At 57.9% G+C, this 19948-nt stretch overlaps 1 protein-coding gene across 2 annotated transcripts in view; it reads right to left on the bottom strand.

Moving 5' to 3' along the window:
- Positions 1 to 19279, bottom strand: part of ITPK1 (inositol-tetrakisphosphate 1-kinase) — a 164987-nt gene extending 145708 nt beyond the window's left edge. For both annotated transcript variants that reach the window (XM_066341650.1, XM_066341651.1), the window contains exon 1: positions 19053 to 19279. In XM_066341650.1, coding sequence (XP_066197747.1) covers positions 19053 to 19147 — 95 coding nt within the window. In that variant the 5' untranslated portion in view covers positions 19148 to 19279. The remainder of the gene's footprint in view (positions 1 to 19052) is intronic.
- Between the last annotated feature and the right edge of the window lie 669 nt (positions 19280 to 19948).

Genomic DNA, 19948 nt, shown 5'->3' with positions numbered 1-19948 from the left:
AAGGCCAAGTGCAGAGCGCGCATGGTGTTCGTGACGGCAGCCCAGGCAGACTGGGGGAAGGAAAACCATGAGCCAGGGGCCAGCCTAGGACCCCAGACAGAGACCGACAAAGGCCTTTTTCAAGGCTGAGGTTGCCCTAGAACAGGAAAGTGGAGCTGTATTTACATATCACTATTTTTTAAAGATTTTATTTATTGATTTTAGAAAGAGGGAGGAGAGAGAGAGAGAGAGAGAGAGAGAGAGAGAGAGGGAAGACGGGAAGGGCAGGAAGCATCAACTCACAGTTGTTTCCCACATGGGCCTTGACCAGACAAGCCTGGCGTTTCGAACCAGCGACCTCAGCATTCCAGGTCGATGTTTCACCCACTGCGCTACCACAGGTCAGATGAAATATCACTTTTTAGACAATGATGGTCGAAGTCATAGGGACAAATCATCCCTAAGCTTTATTAAACAAAGAAAGGTGAAGCGTAGGAGCGCACAGATGATGGGCCGTCACGGTGTTCCGTGTGTCCGTACACACTGGCTGTACAGACACAGCATGTGTGTCAGGTCCGTGGTCACGCGGCTGCCTCCAGGGACTGGGGGCGAGTGTGAGGCAGACGAAAGTTCACTGTATACTCTCTGGCACTGCTTAATTTTTGACCATGTATATTATTACTTTTTTTTCCCACTGATTTGAATGGGGGGGGGGGGAGAATCAACTGGTTTGTTCCACTAAGTTGTTCCATTTAGCTGTGAACTCACTGGTTGCTTCTCATGTGTGTGCCCTGACCGGGAATTGAACCCGAGACCTCGGTGTGCTGAGATGACACTCCATCCACTGAGCCACCTGGCCAGGGCCTATTACTTTTTGACCTAAGTTTTTCAGTGGTATTCACAAATCAGATATGAGTCTACCCAAGAGAGACGCTGGAACTGCACGCAGACAGGTCACCAAAGGCCCTGAGCTTGGTTGTTGTTTTCAAGCACTCTGTTCTCATCATCTGATAAACTGAAGTGACCCATCCTCTCAGCATCCCACAGCAGACCGCACAGCCCGGCAGCTCAGCTCCTCACGGCAGTCCCACGGCTAGACCAGAAGCAGTGGGTCACCAATGTGCTTCCCGGGCCTCGGAGCTGGGGGCTCCGATGAAGGCCACACCTCTCCACGGTGGAGAGAGGCTTGAGCCCCCTGGCCCCAGCTCTCGCCACTGCGTACAGCCTCAGAGGGCCCAGGAGGCTACCTGGGGACTGACACCCGGCAGGCCAGTCCCGCCTGCTGTCCATGGTGTCCACAGCAAAGAGGAGAGGGCCCAGGAGAGCCTTCCTACCGGCACCACCTCCCACCTGCCACCAAAGGCCACACACTAGGAAGAGCCACTGGCCTATGAGAATTCGGGAGCACCTGAGCAGAGGCACCAGCAGCCAGGGCCAGGGCAACGGGCAGGCAGCCCCGGCTTCTCAAGGGGCCTCACCTCCCGCTGGCTCCAGAAAGGGGCTCCTCATGGGGCCCCAGCCCCCTGAGCCCTCTCCCAGCTCCCTGCCCACCCCCTCCACCTGAAGCCCTCAGGAGTGCAGGGCGGGGGGGGGGGGAGTCAGCCCCTCGCCATTCTTCCCCCCCCTCCAGGTGGAACTGTTCCCAGGGTGCTGCCCCCCAGGCCTGCTTGGATGGGAGGGCCAGGACAGGGGCACCGAACGTCCTGCACACACGCTCCCCCCTCCAGTGCCACAGCACCATCGGTTCACAGCTGCAGAATCCTGCAGGCTCTTAGAGGAAGACACCTTCTTTTTTTTTTTTTAATAATTTTATTTTTTTAATGGGGCGACATCAATAAATCAAGATACATATATTCAAAGATAACATGTTCAGGTTATTTTGTCGTTCAATTATGTTGCATACGGAAGACACCTTCTAAAGGCTCCCCGCAGCCTGGCCTGTGCTGGCACAGTGGACAGATCGTTGACCTGGAATGCTGGGGTCGTGGGTTCACAACCCTGGGCTTGCCCGGTCAAGCCACGTGTGAATAGCAGCTACCTTGAGTTGATAATTCCGGCTCCTCTCTCCCCCCTTTCTCTTGCTCCTCTCTCTAAAATCAATAAATTAAATTTTAAAAAATAATAAAGAGTCCCCACACGGGGCAGGAATGCACAGCAAGTGGCAATGCTAACACAGGACTGTTACCCACAAAACACCATGTCAAGACACGGAGGTTCTGCAGAGCGCCGCGGCAGGGACTCATCAGCCTTCAGCCCAGATTCCTGGCAGCCTTCCCCGGGGCTCCTAGCCCCTTCCCTCGAGGCAGAATCCCAGGAGCCTCTGCTCCGGACCAGGCCCTGCCCAGAGCCCGCAGACCTGCCTGCGTCAGACGGGCCGTGAGCATGAACCAGGATCAGGTTTGTCTGAGCAGGAAGACGGAACCAGGGGCCCAGTGCTGGGTTCCAGCTTGTGGGGGGCACTCTTCACCACCTTCTTTAGGCCCTGGCCCTGGGGCTGTGGGCAAAGCTTCAGGGTGGCAGAGGCACTCACCTTTCGCTCGCTGCCCTACAGCCATCCCACTACCTGTAGGGAGAAGTCTCAGATTCCTGCGTGAGGTGCCCCTTGCCCACACCCAGGCCACGTGCTGGGGAACGGGGCAGTCCCTCGCCACTGGTTCACAGACAAGTGTGTGGCTCAGGCTGACCGATCAGGGCGAGCAGAACGAATCTCGGGTCCCTCGGGACACGCCCCTGCCGTGCAGCCAGCCTGCCCAGGTCTGGCCCCATGCCCCGCTACCCACCAAGTGTGTGACTCCGGGCAAGTTACCTGACCCCTCTGGGCCTCCTGCAGTTAGAAAACAAGGGCACTCAACACGCCCCCTGGACAGGTTGTCATGCAGATCAAATGAGGCAACATACAAAGAACTCATCAGCGCATGCCTGGCTCAGAAGAAAGGTCCGTTTGTGAGCACTCACCTCGCACGACGCGGGCCGGAAAGTGAAGCCAGCTCACAGAGACCAGGGAGACGGGAGCCCAAGTCCTGAGAACAGCTACTGAGGCCCTGAGCCCACCTATGCCTGAAGCCTGGACTCTCCACTTACAGGGGCCCCTTCACTACTGACCCCGCTGGCACCAAGTTTCTGTCGGAACCGAAACCCCCCGGCGACGTGCAGGAATCAGCCACACATGGCTTCTCCGCTCAGATCAACTTCATCCTGACAGCTCTCCACATCTGTCAGCTGACTGGGTGAGAGAGACACAGGACATGCCTGCCCCACGGTGTCCTCCAGCAATGGGGACAGACTTGGAGACACTGGGCCTAGTCCCCTGGTCTCACTCTCAGGGCGGTCCAGTTCATTGCTGGTGCAGAGACCAGAACTGCCCACATCCCAGATGGCCGCCCACCTCCTCCCCACCCTCCTGGGGGAGCATCCCAAGTCCACAGAGCTTGTCCCTTCAGGGGGGGCAGGGGCTCCTGACTGCCCGAGCCCATGGACCAAAATCACCCGGGGGGCAGGATCCGCGGACAGTGGCCCCAAGCAGTACAGACCCTGGCCTTGCATTTGATCTGAGGTTCCCCAGAGAAGCCTGTGGGCTCGGGAGCTCCAGCCCAGCCCATCAGGGGCCAGCGCCAGGTGCTCGGCCCAGCAAGGCCCGCCGCTCGGAGCTGCAGGGCCTCGCCTGGAAAGACCCCTTCCGGCTCAAAGATGGTGGACCGCTGCACTCACCAGCAGAGGGGTTACTCTGCCACCGCCTGCGGACATGACAGTGTGACTGCAGGTTGGGGGAGTGGGGGACGGTCCTCCCGTCTTCCTTCAGCACTAGTCTCTGGCCCTCACCAGAAAGGAGGACGTTTGTGTGCCGAGCCCCCCCCCCCACGCCCCGGCTCTTACCAAGGAGGAAATCATGGCCCAAAGAAAGGAGCCAAAACCCACCAGTCACCCATCCAGTAAGAGGCTGAGTCAGGATTTGGATCCCACCACTGACCAAGCCACACGCTGTCCACAGGACACCCCGCAGAACCCAGTACTGCCCTACCCCAAAGCCGGGAACTACATTCCTAACTTGCCCAGAGATGGATGGTCAGACACAAGCTCCTGGTAAACAGCTCATCAGCCTTTCATGACGGATTCCAGACACGAGTTACTGAGTTACCTTAACTGAGCACTCAGCAAGGGCCAGCTCTGTGCTAGCGACTCAGGCTGCCACAGCTCACCCAGTCTGCAGAACTATCCAGCTGCAGGCTGGTATTAAAATGCCCACTTCAGACCTGTGGTGGCGCAGTGGATAAAGCGTCGACCTGGAAATGCTGAGGTTGCCGGTTTGAAACCCTGGGCTTGCCTGGTCAAGGCACATATGGGAGTTGATGCTTCCAGCTCCTCCCCCCTTCTCCCTCTCTGTCTTTCTCCTCTCTAAAAATGAATAAATAAAATTAAAAAAAAAAAAAAAAAAGATAGAAATGTTTAAAATGCCCACTTCAGAGACAGAAACTAAAGGCTCAGAGCCCTGGTCAGGTAGCTCAGTTGGTTAGAGCATCAACCTCGATACACTAAGGTTTTAGGTTCAATCCCCGAGCAGAGCACATACAAGCATCAATTAATGAATGCATAAATAAATGAAAGAGTAAATTGATCTCTCTTCCTCTCAAGTAAATAAATAAACAATAAAATTAAAATAAAGGCTCAGATAAGCCCTGGCCGGTTGGCTCAGTGGTAGAGCATCGGCCTGGCGTGCAGGAGTCCTGGATTCAATTCCTGGCCAGGGCACACAGGAGAAGCGCCCATCTGCTTCTCCACCCCTCCCCCTCTCCTTCCTCTCTGTCTCTCTCTTCGCCTCCCGCAGCCAAGGCTCCATTGGAGCAAAGATGGCCCAGGCGCTGAGGATGGCTCTGTGGCCTCTGCCTCAGGCGCTAGAATAGCTCTGGATGCAATAGAGCAACGCCCCAGATGGGCAGAGCATAGTCCCCTAGTGGGCGTGCCGCGTGGATCCCAGTCGGGCGCATGCGGGAGTCTGTCTGACTGCCTCCCTGTTTCTAGCTTCGGAAAAATGCAAAAAAAAATAAAATAAATAAAATAAAGGCTCAGAGAGGTTAAGTCACTTGGCCCAAAGTCACACAGCCAGAATGCAGCAAGCATCCCCCACTTCTGAAGCTGAGAGTCAGCGCCCAGGCTTTTCGGGGGTCTTTCCAAGGAGCTTCCAAGACCTCTAGGCCTCTAACTTCAGTAGATAAAGCAGCAAGGTCCCGAAGGTGACCCCCAGGAACAAACATGAGTGGCAGTTTAAAGGGAAGAGTGGGCCACACAGCCTCATCCACGGCAGCCCAGGGCATCTCAAGGAAAGAGCAGGATGAGGTGAGAACGGCAGGGCCCTGGGACGCTGACCAGCTGTCTGGAGCACAGCACTTCGCCAACCGGGCAGCCCACTCAGCCTGAACGGCGGCTGGGGCTGGGCAGAGCCATGGCCTGCCTCCCCGGCCTGAGTGGGTATCAACTGGGTCGGCACCTACCTCTCCCAGGTCCAGGCTAGCAAGGCACCCGATTGAACTTGAAAGGAAAAGGGGAAAAGCAAGAGACTAAGAAACACCGAGGACAGGTCATTAGAGAAGAGTTCAGACAAAAAGAAAGCCATCAAGCCCTCCTGTCGTCTGCCTTCGCTTACAAAGAAAAAACACTCTGTAATGGTCAGAGTATGAGCTTAGAACCCACACAGGCTGCTGTGCAAACCCCAGCCCAGGAGGGGCCAGCCACGACACCCTAGAACAGGGGTCCCCAAACTACTGCCCGGGAGCCGCATGCGGCCCCCTGAGGCCATATGGCCCCGCTGCACTTCGGGAAGGGGCACCTCTTTCATTGGTGTTCAATGAGAGGAGCAGAAGATGCATCCGCATCCTGTGCTCCTGGAGTACTGTATGTGACGGCGCCGCAAAGCGCTGCGTTGCTCAGGTATAGTACTATTTCCGGTGATGCGGGACGCACATGTCACAGCTCCGGAAGCGTGCCATATCACTTGTTACGGCTAGCAGTGACAAATATGGAACCGGACATTGACCATCTCATTAGCCAAAGGCAGGCCCATAGTTCCCATTGAACTTTCTCATATATGAGCTTTCTCATATATGCCTTGGTCAGTTTCTTGATTTAAATTTACTTGTTCTTTATTTTAAATATTGTATTTGTTCTCGTTTTGTTTTTTTAATTTAAAATAAGATATGTGCAGTGTGCACAGGGATTTGTTCATAGTTTTTTTTATAGTCCGTCCCTCCAATGGTCTGAGGGACAGTGCACTGGCCCCCTGTGTAAAAAGTTTGGAGACCCCTTCCCTAGAAGGTCTTAGGCTCTCTGAGCCTCAGTTTCCACACATGGACTGGGAGGCTTCCAGCAAGGCGTCAGGCCCACAGCTGGAGCTCCAGAAACGGAGCAACCGGGATTTCTGGGGCGGAACTGCTCTTGTACCTCTGAAAATAACACCTGCAGGGACCACATTGTAATCCCCAGCAAAGGCTGGTGTGCCCATGTGGAGGAGGACCCCATTGCCCTCTCCACACCAGGGCAGCCACATCAGTCCCCCTGCAAGGGAACAAAGCCTCACTCACCAGCAGGGAAGCCTCCGTGAGGCCCAGAGGCTAAGGCCTGGACCCAGTGACCAAACCTTAACCGCAAGTGCAGGTCAACGCGAGAGGACCGGAGGCCTGGGGGCCAGTTCCGCGGGAAACAGAACTCCTTCCCAACAGGATCCTGAAGCTCCTGCCCAGACATGCCCACAGGGAGGTGGAAACATCTGACAGAATGGTCGTAACACCTCTTCTTTTCAAGGATCCCATGATGAATGTTAGGGCTTTAAGAATAAAGTCTTAAAGAAAAGAAGCTTTAGTGTCAGCCAAACCAAGTTCAAAATCAAGCTGCCCTACCTACTAGCACTACAATATGGGACTAACTGCGTTTTTTTCTGGGTCTTTGTTTTCCCACCTGTAATACAGACTGGGGTATAAAAAACGAAATTCCATCCAGAAAAAAACCAATTGTCCCACAGCACTGAACATCCCTCTCAGAGATGCCCACGAGCCCAGGGTCCTAGAGGGAGGAGCTTCCCTTCCAAACCAGCTTCCAGGGACTCGCAATGCGTCCCCTCCTCTCCCAAGAGTCCCCCCAACCCTTCTGAGAGAACAGAGCACCCTACACAACCTGTACCTTTGTGCACTGCAGGGCGGAGCCCTCAGGCTGTGTTCTTGGGACCAGAGGAGACCTGCAGTGCTCACTGGGTCCCCAGAACCCAGAGGGACTGGCCACACAGCAGGCCCCCAATAATACAACATGTCAGGCCTGTCCAGTGGTAGTGCAGTGGATAGAGCATCAACCCGGAACACAGAGGTCTCTGGTTCAAAACCCTGAGGTCATCAGCTTGAGCGCCGGGTCACTGGCTTGAGCATGGGATCACTGACATAATCCCAAGGTCACTGACTTAAAGCCCAAGGTCGCTGGCTTGAGCCCAAGATCCCTGACTTGAGCAAGGGGTCACTCGCCTGCTGGAGCCCCTCCCCCCATCAAGGCACAGATGAGGAGCAATCAACAAACAACTAAAGTGAAGCAACTACTAGTTGATGTTTCTCATCTCTCTCCTCCTCCCCTCTCTCTCTAAAAAAAGCAGAAAAAATAATAATACACGTTGTGAGACTGCACGAAGGAACAATGAGGGTGCTCTTCACAGGAGAAGGCTAGGCCCACCCCAGATGCTGCAGGGGGACGGGGTGGCCCAGGAACCTGCACCAGGACGAGAGCGCCAGGGTGGGGACCGGATGTTTCCTCACCTCCACACCCCGGGCGAGGCAGAAATGAAAGCGAAACTCCTACAGGGGCACCCTCCCCGTCCCCTCCTACCCCCTCCAGGCTGTCCCAGGGAGCGGAGAGCCAGGATGCGGGTCGTGTCCCGGTCACCAGCTCTGGCAGACCCCACACCAGAAAAGGACAGGGGGAGGAGGAAGGAAAGCCACCAGTCTGCGTGGACCTGGGGCGCCCGCCAAAAACATTTCAAAGGTCCCATGTCCCAGCTCAGGGCTAGGAGGGGACGGGAGGTGGCCCCCTGGGGAGGAAAGGGAAATCCTATCATGTATTAAGCACCCATCATACTCACTCGCCCTAGAGGTAAGTGGCCTTCCCCCACTGTACAGATGGAGGAGCGGAGGCTTGGACAGACGGACTGGCTGGCCCCATCAGTCATGCCGTCAGTCATCCACAGCCAGCTGGGCAAGTCCTGTGCTCCAAGCTGACAGCCATACCACCCTCTGGGCCCAAAACCTGCACGCAGAGAAGGCTCAGAAAAAAAACCTTGACTTTCTTCTGAAATGGGGTATCAAGACAATAGTGCCCGGATGTTGAGTTCAAGACGGTGGCAACCTGGCAGGGTGGGAACAGCACGGTTTCAGGCATCAGTCAGCCGCAAGGGTGAGTCCCAGCTCGGCCACTACGCTGTGTGACCGGCAAGTCACCCGGCCCCACCCTGGGCCTTGGTGTTCTCATCCAGCAAATGGAGACCGCCCGACGTGGAGGGGAGACTTCCATCGCCACAGGGCTGGCCCTCGCTGGGCTCTGAAACCTGGTGCGAGCCGCTGACTTCAGAGCGAGCAGAGGCGCGAGCCTCAACACAGGCCTTCTGAGGCGTGGAGGGCCTCCTGGACATGCCCACGCCCTGCTTTCATGGTTCGGACCCCAAGACCCGAACGGGCCGCAGCTGAGGGGAGCCGAGGGGTCTGCGGAGCCAAGTGCGGAGGGAGGTCCGCGGGCTGCGCTGCCCCACGCGCCCGGGCCGGGCCTGACGATCGGCCCCGCAGCCGCTGCCCCACGCGCCCGGGCCGGGCCTGACGATCGGCCCCGCAGCCGCTGCCCCGCGCGCCCGGGCCGGGCCTGACGATCAGCCCCGCAGCCGCTGCCCCACGCGCCCCGGCCGGGCCTGACGATCAGCCCCGCAGCCGCTGCTCTGTGCACCCCAGCTGGGCCTGACGATCGGCCCCGCAGCCGCTGCCCCACGCGCCCGGGCCGGGCCTGACGATCGGCCCCGCAGCCGCTGCCCCGTGCGCCCGGGACGGGCCTGACGATCGGCCCCGCAGCCGCTGCCCCACGCGCCCGGGCTGCGCCTGACGATCGGCCCCACGCGCCCGGGGCAGGCCTGACGATCGGCCCCGCAGCCGCTGCCCCACGCGCCCGGGCCGGGCCTGACGATCGGCCCCGCAGCCGCTGCCCCACGCGCCCGGGCCGGGCCTGACGATCGGCCCCGCAGCCGCTGCCCCGCGCGCCCGGGCCGGGCCTGACGATCGGCCCCGCAGCCGCTGCCCCGCGCGCCCGGGCCGGGCCTGACGATCGGCCCCGCAGCCGCTGCCCCGCGCGCCCGGGCCGGGCCTGACGATCGGCCCCACGCGCCCGGGCCGGGCCTGACGATCAGCCCCGCAGCCGCTGCCCCACGCGCCCGGGCCGGGCCTGACGATCGGCCCCCGCAGCCGCTGCCCCACGCGCCCGGGCTGGGCCTGACGATCGGCCCCGCAGCCGCTGCTCTGTGCACCCCAGCTGGGCCTGACGATCGGCCCCGCAGCCGCTGCCCCGCGCGCCCGGGCCGGGCCTGACGATCGGCCCCGCAGCCGCTGCCCCGTGTGCCCCGGCCGGGCCTGACGATCGGCCCCGCAGCCGCTGCCCCGTGTGCCCCGGCCGCGCCTGACGATCGGCCCCGCAGCCGCTGCCCCGTGCGCCCGGGCCGCGCCTGACGATCGGCCCCGCAGCCGCTGCCCCGTGCGCCCGGGCCGGGCCTGACGATCGGCCCCGCAGCCGGCCAGCCCCCAGGAACGCCTCCTGAGCAGAACCCAGCTCCTGTCCAGACTCAGGATCCACCCTGAAATACATTCCAGGGCGCCCCGTTTTTTTAAAGGGGAAAGTGGATTGTCCACAAGGTAGCAAGCACAGGCGGAGCTGGGCAGACCACCCGGGGGTTCCCGCCCTGCCCCCCGCCTGGGATAAGGCTCAGAGGCAGCTGGCTGTCCACACAAGGGCTCCCCAAACAGACCAACCTGGGACCAGTTACAGCCCCAACGCCCTCCTGGAGAGCCCGTCCCCACAAAGGCCCCACAGTAGAGTTCATTTTCAACTGTTTAACTTGGTGTTAAACAGGCCTGACATTTTTGGGGGGAGGCCCAGTTATGACAGCTCCCATTTCCCAGAGAAACCACAAAGGTACCTATTAAAGAGAGATTCCCAGACCCCTGCCACGGAGACGTCTTGGTAGAGGGGAGTCTCCGGGGACGTGTGATTCCAGGTGCTTTTTTTGTTGAGCAAGTTGGGCAAACACTGGCCCAGGAAGAGGTAACTGACTATTAAAGAGAACCAGCGTCTGATGTGGTTCCCACCCTGGGCACCTGAGGCCCAAACGGAGCTCTGGGAAAACACATGGCCTACGGCCTCCAAGGGCCACAGGGTCCCCATCCAGCCCCTCACCCCAGGCCCTCAGGGCCCAGAACTGCCTCCTCCTGAACACAAAGGCTGGACCGGGCCAGACCAGAGTGGAGCGTCTGGCCTCCCGTCCTGGACCCGAGTACAATGGCGGCTTCGGGTGAAGGGCCATCTGAGGGCCCCCCACCTGCCCCCCGCAGTCAGAGAATAAGACTACTGAAGGACACCCTGCTGTCTCCCCTGCCCACCTGTCTAATGTGGAGCCCGGCCTGCCCTTCCCTAGACGGCTGCCCTGGGTCCACACAGAACCCAGGGCTGCAGCAGGCAGGCCAGGGCGTGTGGCCTCTAGGCAGCTGACATCACCCGCCCCGTTGCTCTTTACTTCTAGAAGAAAGGGCTCTCAGACCCTCTCATGAACTGTCGCCCCCTCAGAGAGCCCTTCTCTGACCAGAGTGCTACAGTGGCTGCAGCCACCCCGGCCACAGCTCTCTCCTGTTTGCAGGCTTCCTGGCTCTGATCTTACCTTGTACGCCCACGTGCAGGCTTACTTGCATTTCCTCAGCTCGCACCTGGGTGCACAAGGGCATGGATCAGCACCAGCACCAGCACAGGGTCAGTGTGTGTGTGTGTGGGGGGGGGGGGGGCTCAGAATTCACCGAGTGAATAAGCCACTGAGCTGCTTCCTGACCTGGAACCCATCACCTCACCCCGCATCCCTCCCATCTCCCCCGACTCCCCTACTTTCCTCTACCCCCCCCCATCTCCTCTCACCCCTGAGGTTTCCCTCCTGGCACAGAGCACTCCAGAGTCACAAGTGGTTTCTGGCTGAGCCATAGGGGCATGGAAAAGGCTTCCAAAACCCACCAGTCAATCCCTCCATCCACTAATAGGTGCTATCTTGAGCCCCTACTATGTGCATTAGTACAGGCACTGGGGTTTCAGCAGTGAATATAACTGCCCAAGTCTCTACCCTCACGGAACCACCAGCTTTTCAAAGGAGAGATAGGTAAGGAACACACCACAGTGTGTCGAGAGAGAAAGAACGAGCCAGCAGTGGGATCTCCGGGGCTGAAGATTCTGAGTGAAAGGGGAAATCAAGGTGTCCCAAGAAGCAGTCTCTGGAGGGACTTGGCCATGTGTGTCCTGCTTCTCCCAAGAAGCCGTCTCTGGAGGGACTTGGCCATGTGTGTCCTGCTTCTCCCAAGAAGCCGTCTCTGGAGGGACTTGGCCATGCGTGTCCTGCTTCTCCCTCCAGGAGTGGCCAGTGCCCTAGTCTACCTGGGCTCCGACAGCCGGCTTCCTAGGAACACCAAGAGCAATTAACAGGGTGGGACAGTTGCTGGCCACCAAGAGTGGGCACCCAGCACCCAGGGCCCTGGAAGGGGGGGAAGACAGGAGTCTGGGGGTCCCTTATAGGAGTGTTTCTCAAATTCCATAACCGATGACAGTCACCCCCTGAGCCTTAAAAATGGGGGATGAGGGCTCCCCCAAGAGCTGTCACTATCCTCAGCCTGGCACCATGACAGGCCTCCAAGTCCATTCAGTCCACGAGGTCTGGCTAGGGCGGTGCAGGCCACAAGGACAGCGGCTTTCTGAGGGCGGCTGGGGGCAGGCAGGACACAGCACGAGGCGGGCTTCACACAGCCTGATGGCAACGGCCTGGCCCGGCGGCTCCGATCGGCACCCCGCTCACAGTACCGAGGAAGTGCCGTTTGAAAGGAGGTCTCAACAGGCGGCAGGGAAGGGGCACCGGCCTTGGAGCTGGCACACCCCGGCCGCACCCCACTCTGTGACCTTGGGCAAGCCACCCCTGCTGCTGAGCCTGGGTTTCCCCACCAGGAATCCAACCCAGTGCTCTCCCCAAAGCAGGGCCGCCCACACCCAGGCCCAGGCCCAGCGGAGGGAAGGAGGGAGGGGGGGTCATGCACAAAGCGGGGAGGCGGCTAAGACCCTGCCCTCGCCAGGGATGGAGTAGCTACCCAGCTCCAGAAGGATCTGCTTTCTAAAATGAATCCTACTTTTTAGAAGGAAGCCCCGGAACATTCCTTCAAAATAAAAAACTAGTGTACCAGCTGAATTCACAGTATGAGTAGGAACAAAAACCCTGTTTACATCCAACTGTTCAGGAATCACACTCATGAGGCCTTTCGCTGAGCATTTACTGAATGACCCAAACCTGCTAGATCGTGTGCGAGAGACAGCCAGTAGGGGCAGGAATTCCCAAAGGTTAGAAATGGCGCCCCAGCCTGAATGCAGGGGAGCCCCGCTCTGCCCAGCACCTGCCTAGTGCATTCAGCCCCCACAATGGGAACTCAATATCGATGTCATAAAAGAAATGCAATTCAGAAGCACCCTTTCTCACCTGCTCGTGTGACCAAGTTCAAAACCCATTTCTCCACGATGCTGGGGAGGGTGTAGGTCACAGCCTCCTCCTTCACTAGCGCTTGTGAGCAATGGCATGTCTTTGCGGCCACTTCAGAACTTCCAGGAAAAAGTAAATTGCCCGTGCCCGTCGACTCAGCGCTCACTCACCTGGCAGCGAGCATCCAGGCAGCGGGACGGGCATGCGCTGCCCCACCGTCTGCACCGGCAGAAGCCAACCACACGGCAAGAAACACAGCCTGGCCTGACCGGGTGGCGGCGCAGTGGACAGAACGTCGGCCTGGGATACTGAGGACGCAGCTTCGAAACCCCGAGGTCGCCGGCTTGAGGACGGGCTCATCCAGCTTCAGTGTGGGATCGTCAACATGACCTCATGGCCACTGGCTTCAACCCAAAGGTCACTGGTTTGAGCAAGGGGTCACTCGCCCTGCTGGAGTCCCCCAAGTCAAGGTACATATGAGAAAGCAATCAATGAACAACTAAGATGCCACAAGGAAGAACCGATGCTTCTCGTCTCTCTCCCTTCCTGTCTGTCCCTCTCCTTCTCTCTCACAAAAAAAAAAAGGAAGGGAGGGAGGAAGGGAAGGAGGGGGGGGGGAGAGAGAGAGAGAGAGAGAGAGAGAGAGAGAGAGAGAAAGAAAAAAGAAAACACGGTCTATCATTTTAAAAGCTGGGCCCCACAGCCATTAAAGAAACAAAACAAATAATACAGACCTGTCTCCAAATGACGCAGCAATGTGCAACTTCTCTAACACATGGTGTTCCATGAAACAAACAGAACAGTATGCACGCACAGACCTGCGCACGTGTGTGACCCTGTTTGTACAAGACACCTATGGAGAGATACTGACAAAAGCCACTATCCCTGAGTGACCGGAATCGAAAACAAGAAGAAAACTGACTTTTCACTGTGTACTTTGAGTCCTCTGATTTTTTTTAAACATGTAAATGTATTAAATATTCAAAATCATAACAAAAACAGTAACTGTTAGCTAATAATAGTAACATGATTGCTCATGGAGACTCTTGGCATTTTCAGGAAATGCAACACAACTCTTCTTGAATCATCAAACTTAAAAAGAAAATGAAAATATCATCTTGCATTAACATCTAATTTTCTCTGGTTCCCTATGTGTTAAATAGGTGAGGACGGCGCCCTTGCCTCCCAGAGGCTGGAAGGTTTGGATGGGCCAGGCCATGTATAAAAGGAGAAGACCACAGGGTAAGCCCCTCCTTAGCTGTTCCTGCCAGCCCTGCACCCCCATACCCCACACACCCCTCAGGATGACCAGTCAGCATCCACATGGACTTCAGGGTCACTCACAAACTGCTCAAGCCAAGAACACGAAATCTACGCAGGCCAACGGTCCCAGAATAGAGGCAGCCACGGCAGAAGCCCCCTCGCCCGCTCTGTAAGGACAACAATGGGGGCCGGGGCGGGGGGGCGACATGCAGCAACCACTGTTCAGAGTTCCGGGCACTTCACATGTGCTCACTGACTCCTTATTATCCTCACTTGACAGACGAGGAAACTGAGGCACAGAGGGCTTAAGTCCTGTGCCCAGGGTCACAAGTGGCCCGGGACCCAGGCAGTCTCACTAACAGACAGCAGTGCCCGGATGGCCGCGTTCTCCCACTGTGAGCCCACTTCACTTCGGGGGCCGGTGGGGGGTGTTCATTCGCAAGGCTGGGTCATGACAGTCCCTGTCACTGCTGCAAAGGAGACCCAGTCCTCCTCACACCCCACACCCCCACAGAGGGGCCGCATGCGCACAGAACACAAACAGACCCGCATCACTCGATCCTGAGAAAGATCCTCCTTCCCCTCCCTAAGAATCTCCGGAAAGAATTGCAGCTTAGAACAGTGAGCCACTGCCCTGGCCATGTCGGCCAGGTGGAGCATCTTCCCGACATGCAGATGTTGCCGTCTGATCTCCGGTCAGGGCACTTACAGAAACTGATCAAAATTTCTCTCTGTGTTTGTTTCTCTCTCTCTTTTCCTCTCTCTCTAAAATCAATAAATTCATTTTTTTTAAAAAAAGAAAAAATGCCTGACCAGGAGGTGGTGCAGTTGATAGGGCGTTGGACTGGGATGCAGAGGACCCAGGTTCGAGACCCCGAGGTCACCAGCTTGAGCACGGGTTTGAGCAAAAGCCCACTAGCTTGAACCCAAGGTCGCTGGCTCCAACAAGGGGCTACTCGGTCTGCTGAAGGCCCACGGTCAAGGCACATATGAGAAAGCAATCAATGAACAACTAAGGTGTTGCAACGCGCGCAATGAAAAACTAATGATTGATGCTTCTCATCTCTCTCTGTTCCTGTCTGTCTGTCCCTGTCTATCCCTCTCTCTGACTCATTCACTGTCTCACTGTCTCTGTAAAAAAAAAAAAAAGAAGAATAGTAAGCAATCGCAGCAGAAAAGGGCCCCTTTGAAGGAGCACAGGCCCTGAGGGGAAGGGACAAGGGAGCCCCAAGCTCCCCACCGTGCCTCCTAGGCGAGGCCAGTCACTGTGAACACTGCACTGTAGCTCCCGGAGGTCGGGGCTCTGCTCCCTGCCCCCCACTCACTCCCTGCCCCCGGACCCGGACTCCAGAAGGCACTTGGTGAACTAGAGCCACAGGGCACCGCGGCCCGCTCCTTCTGGGGGAGCTGGACAGAGTCCCTGAGGGAAAGCGGCATCAATAACATGGTCCGAGAGTGCATCACAGGCATCTTATTTCCTGGCAGCCAGTCGGCCCAGCTGGCCCCCAAGTTTCTCAAGGCCGAGAACCTCTCAGACCTTCTTCTGCTTTGGGAACCTCCAGGAAGCCCCGGGTTAACCTGGGCAAAGAAAAGACACACAAGGAAGTCACGTTCTTAGGTTCAGATCCCTCAGGACTGGACTCAGGGAAGCCCAACTGGCTGTACAAGTTCCTTACACTCCCCGAGCCTCAGTTTCCCCGCCCCACTCTCCCTGGGCTGCTGGGAGGATGAGGTGAGAGATATGGGAGCTGGAAGGATCACCCTAGAAAGTCAGTGACTACGACGGCAAAGGTGGCCAGAGGCTCCCTCCCAGTTTACACCAGCCAACTCCACAAAGTCACATGCCTTTCCATTACCCCCTGCGACACAGGTCCCGCCACAGGAGAGAGGAGAGGAGAAGGCGAGGAGCAGGAGGACGGACACAGGAAAGACGGACAAAGGGAAGCTGGCTCGGCCAGCAGTTCCAAATGGGGCCCTGTGGAAAGCTGAAACAGAAGTCACCCAACATGTCCAACCAACAGCTTCATTTCCTGCTGTTCCTCTGAAGTCCCCTCTGGACACAGTGAAAAAACACAGAGCGAGTGTGAGGTGGCGTCAAGCTCTGCTCCAGCGTTGGGAAAGAGAAGGGGAGTGGACTGGAAGAAGTCAGGCCCCTGGGGAGAGGTGAAGAAACGGGCGTCGCAGGAACACATCGTATCGCTAAAAAACAAGCTGAGTCAAAGGCACATTGTTGACGAGTCAGAAGGCTGGGGCATCAAGAGTTTGAAGGGCTGGCCCTTATGTCTACCTCAGGTGTCCCAGCAGGACCGGGCCCCAAATACCCACTGATGCCATCAACGCATGCCCCTCGGAGAACAAGGCATTCACCATACTTCCTAAAGGCACGACTCAGCCTCACAAGGAAAAGTGTCCCCAGGGCAAGGTGGCAGCCACCGGAGTCCACTGAAAATGAGGGAGGCCACCCTTCTGTCAGCGGTGCTCAAAGAGAAAAGGGGCTGGCCTTCCGTGTGGGTTTCAAGGGCACTGACGGGATCCACCGTAGACGGTAAAGAAGAGGAAGAGAGGGATGGCACCTGCCCTCTCTCGTGCCTGTTCCCCATCTGTTTAAAAAAAAAAAGCGCTAGATGAAATGCGCATCCAACATCCCTTCCTGCTCGAAGATTTTTACATGGCCTGACATTCAACTAAACAACTCATCCTGGTCTGTTCGGGTCAGCCTCTCTGGCGCGGACACCGCCCCAAACATTCAGAGCAGAGCCTCAAGTCATTTTCAAACATCTCTGGACTTTTTCATTGGGAAATTCACAGACAACTCATCATCCATCAAAATAGTAGTGCCGTACCCCCAGATCGTGAACGGTGAAAACATGACACGGTCCGTGCACATCACCTCTAGGTTCACTAACATTGCACCAGCTTTCCCATCTACACAACAGCAGCCAAGGGCTCTGGCCACCCTTTGCAGGGTGGGAGCATTTTGTACCCAGTATAGAAACGTGGCCACCAGGGGGCACTGCTGCAGAAAATAAAAAAGGAGAGAAGAAACAGAAAAAACTATTTTTGGTGTTTTCTTTTCCTTCTTAAGCTTCAGCGGCAAAATACCTACAACGTTCCTAATGAAAACACAAAGTGGGCTTCCTGAGATTCTAGGATGACCTAGACACTTTCTTCTCCTCAAAACCACTATTTTGAGGACAGCAACCCTTTCAGAGAATTAATACTCCGCGCTGGATTTCCCCTGAAGGGTTGACATCATAGCTTGCCCTGAACCCCTTGTTTAAAGGCAGGGGGTCCACGAGGAGGGAAGGCCAATCTGCAAGTCTGGGAGGAGGATATAGCCGCGAGCCTCAGCTAGAGCCTTCTAATTACAGAGCAAAACATACCAACCAGATGACAAGCCTCCTGCTTTAGCTGCAGACACGAGATGACACAAATACAACCAGACTTCAGGGAACAGGGTACAAGGTCTTAACTGGGATCTCCCAAGTCTTAGATGACTGCAGGGGATCTCTGGCACCTCATACCAGAACTAGACTTCAAGAAACACATCAAAGGGGCTTCTCCACATTTCTTCAATGGCTAGGGCACATCTTCCAACAAGTATATCCCGCAGGCAATGTTCAAATGCCCCTTTCTAATGTTCCAAAAGTCCTCAGACCCACTTCCAAACTTCTGGCTTCCAGTTTCTCCTCATTTCCTCGTGTATTCGTCATGCCCTACTGACCATGGAAAGCTTGCTTTTTCCTGGGAAAGAGGGCCTGCGAGGAGGCAGCCAACTCCATCCCCAGCCCCAGGGAAGCAGACCCAGGAGCTGCGCTGTGCAGAGTGCGCCCCTCTGGCTGCCCGGAGAAGAGCGCCAGCGGGGCTGGCAAGGGGCAAAGGGACACCAGGCCCTTGGGACAGGCAAGAGGGGCACAGAAGTGCTCCAAGCCCAGCTAGCTCTGACCAGCCGCTTGCTCCTCACACCAGAAGATACAGAAACACAACTGTTCGATTCTGCATGGTGTTTGGAGACCCTGCAGGGATGGAAATGCAAGTGGGGCCAATTTTCAAGAATCTGATCTATCAAGTGGAGACACCGTATAACAAAAGGTTTCCATCCAGAGTTTGCAAAAGGCTTGAGGGGCCGAATTCTCATTTGATTTTACTGAGAACAGGATTTAACTCGGCTTCTCAAAGGCAAAGCCATAGCTGTGGGGCAAGGTAAGGCATACCTGACCCAACACTGCATGCTTCTGTAATGAATTATGAATATCACCTTATTGAAACACTTGGGTCTCCACCATTGAGCACTAGCACTGGGGGGAGCAGAAAGGGGGTGGAGAGCGGAAGGCCGGTGCTATGACACAGGCATTTACCCAGCCTCTGCACCAGCCACTCCCTAGCTCTGGGACCCCTGGCATGGTACCCCAACCTCACTGCAGAGCGTCCCCCATCTCATACACGTGGCCCAGAATCACCACCCCGGCCAATTCTCAAGGCTGGTGCGAGGCTCTAATGAGACAGCAAATCACCACATATGTATTTTATATATGCCAAGTATTGCTACTCGCTTCACACCAGCGTAACCCAGTGACATGCAATGACAGCTTCCAGAGCGGCACTCACGGGGCACATAGTAGGTGATCCGCAAACATACGAACACTGGTGCCCTTCTCCACGAAGAGAAAGGAAAGGAGCCACGGGAGGAAAAAACACTCCGGTACAAAAGTAACCTCCAGCCACAGGCAGAGAGCTTGGATTCCCCGATTTCGCAGGTCCCTCCGCCACCTTCAGCAGCGATCCCACCGCGCCCTAGGCGGCTGGAGGCTTCCCCACCCGGCCCCAGTGCACCTGAGAGCCCTGCTCAGTGCCACGCCGCCCGTACTGGCCACCGGTTACCTCGAGCACAACCGGCGGCCACCACAACCACCTGGCTCCCCGGACTCAGTGTCCCTGCGCACCGCTCCTTCCCGTTTTGCTCTAACCTCCCTAAAGAGCCTCTGGGGCTGAGCCGCTCGGGCCAGGGGTCCCCGGACGCCGGAGCCCCGTCCCTCCTTACCTGCACAGCTCGGCGAAGGCCTGGAAATTGAGCTTCTTGATTTTCTTCTCGCTCAGCCAGTAGCCAACTCTCTTCCCTTTCAGAAAGGTCTGCATCTTCCTCCTCGGGCGGGCAGCTCGGGTCCGGAGGAAATCGCCCACAGGCCGAGTCTGGCGGCCCGGCGCGCGCCGCGAGCGTGCGGGCACCTCCTCCCGGCGGCGGGGACGCGGAACGGGGCTCCGGGCGCGCAGTCCTGCCGGGAGGGGCGGGCCGGGGCGGGCCGGGGCGGGGCGGACGCCGGGCGGGGGAGCGGCGCTCAGCGCGGCGTGCCACTGGCTGCCGCCGCGCCGGGGCCGCCCCACCGCCCGCCCGCCCGCCCGCCGGGATCGCCGGCGCGCAAGTTCGCGAGCGCCGCACCGGGCAGGGCAGGGCCGGAGCCGCCCGCGCCGCCCGGCCCGCCTCTCTCCGGCCCGGGGCCGAGCAACCCGCCCTCCGGCGCCGGCGGCGGAGGATCGACCCCGCGCTCGGGCTGCTCGCCGCCCCCAAGTGCCTCCTCCCTCCCTGCCTCCTCGGCCGGCCCACCCTCCGAGCCCCGGCCGCGCAGACGGCCGTTCCGGGCCGGGCGCGTGCCCTTCCCGGTGCGCTCGGACCCCGGCACGCGGCCTCCGACCCGCCCACGGTCCTCACCCGCCGCCGCTACTTCCTCCTCCTCCTTGGCCCCGTCTTCGCGCGCACTCGCCGAGTCCGACCCCACCGCCACGGCCGCGCTGACCCGGCCGGCCGGCCCGCTGGACCCGCCGGGGCGGAGGAAGCGCTGCCGCGCCGGCCGCCAGGGGGCAGCACCGCCCGCAGTCTCTTAAAGGCGCCGCGCCTTCCCCGCCTAGTAATGTGGAGCCTGTTTGTGCCGGGGCTCAGGT

Source organism: Saccopteryx leptura, chromosome 6 (genome assembly GCF_036850995.1).
Source record: "Saccopteryx leptura isolate mSacLep1 chromosome 6, mSacLep1_pri_phased_curated, whole genome shotgun sequence".
In the NCBI taxonomy this organism is placed as follows: domain Eukaryota; kingdom Metazoa; phylum Chordata; class Mammalia; order Chiroptera; family Emballonuridae; genus Saccopteryx; species Saccopteryx leptura.
Note: the sequence above shows the minus strand (reverse complement) of the source record. Positions and strands in the feature narration are given on the sequence as shown.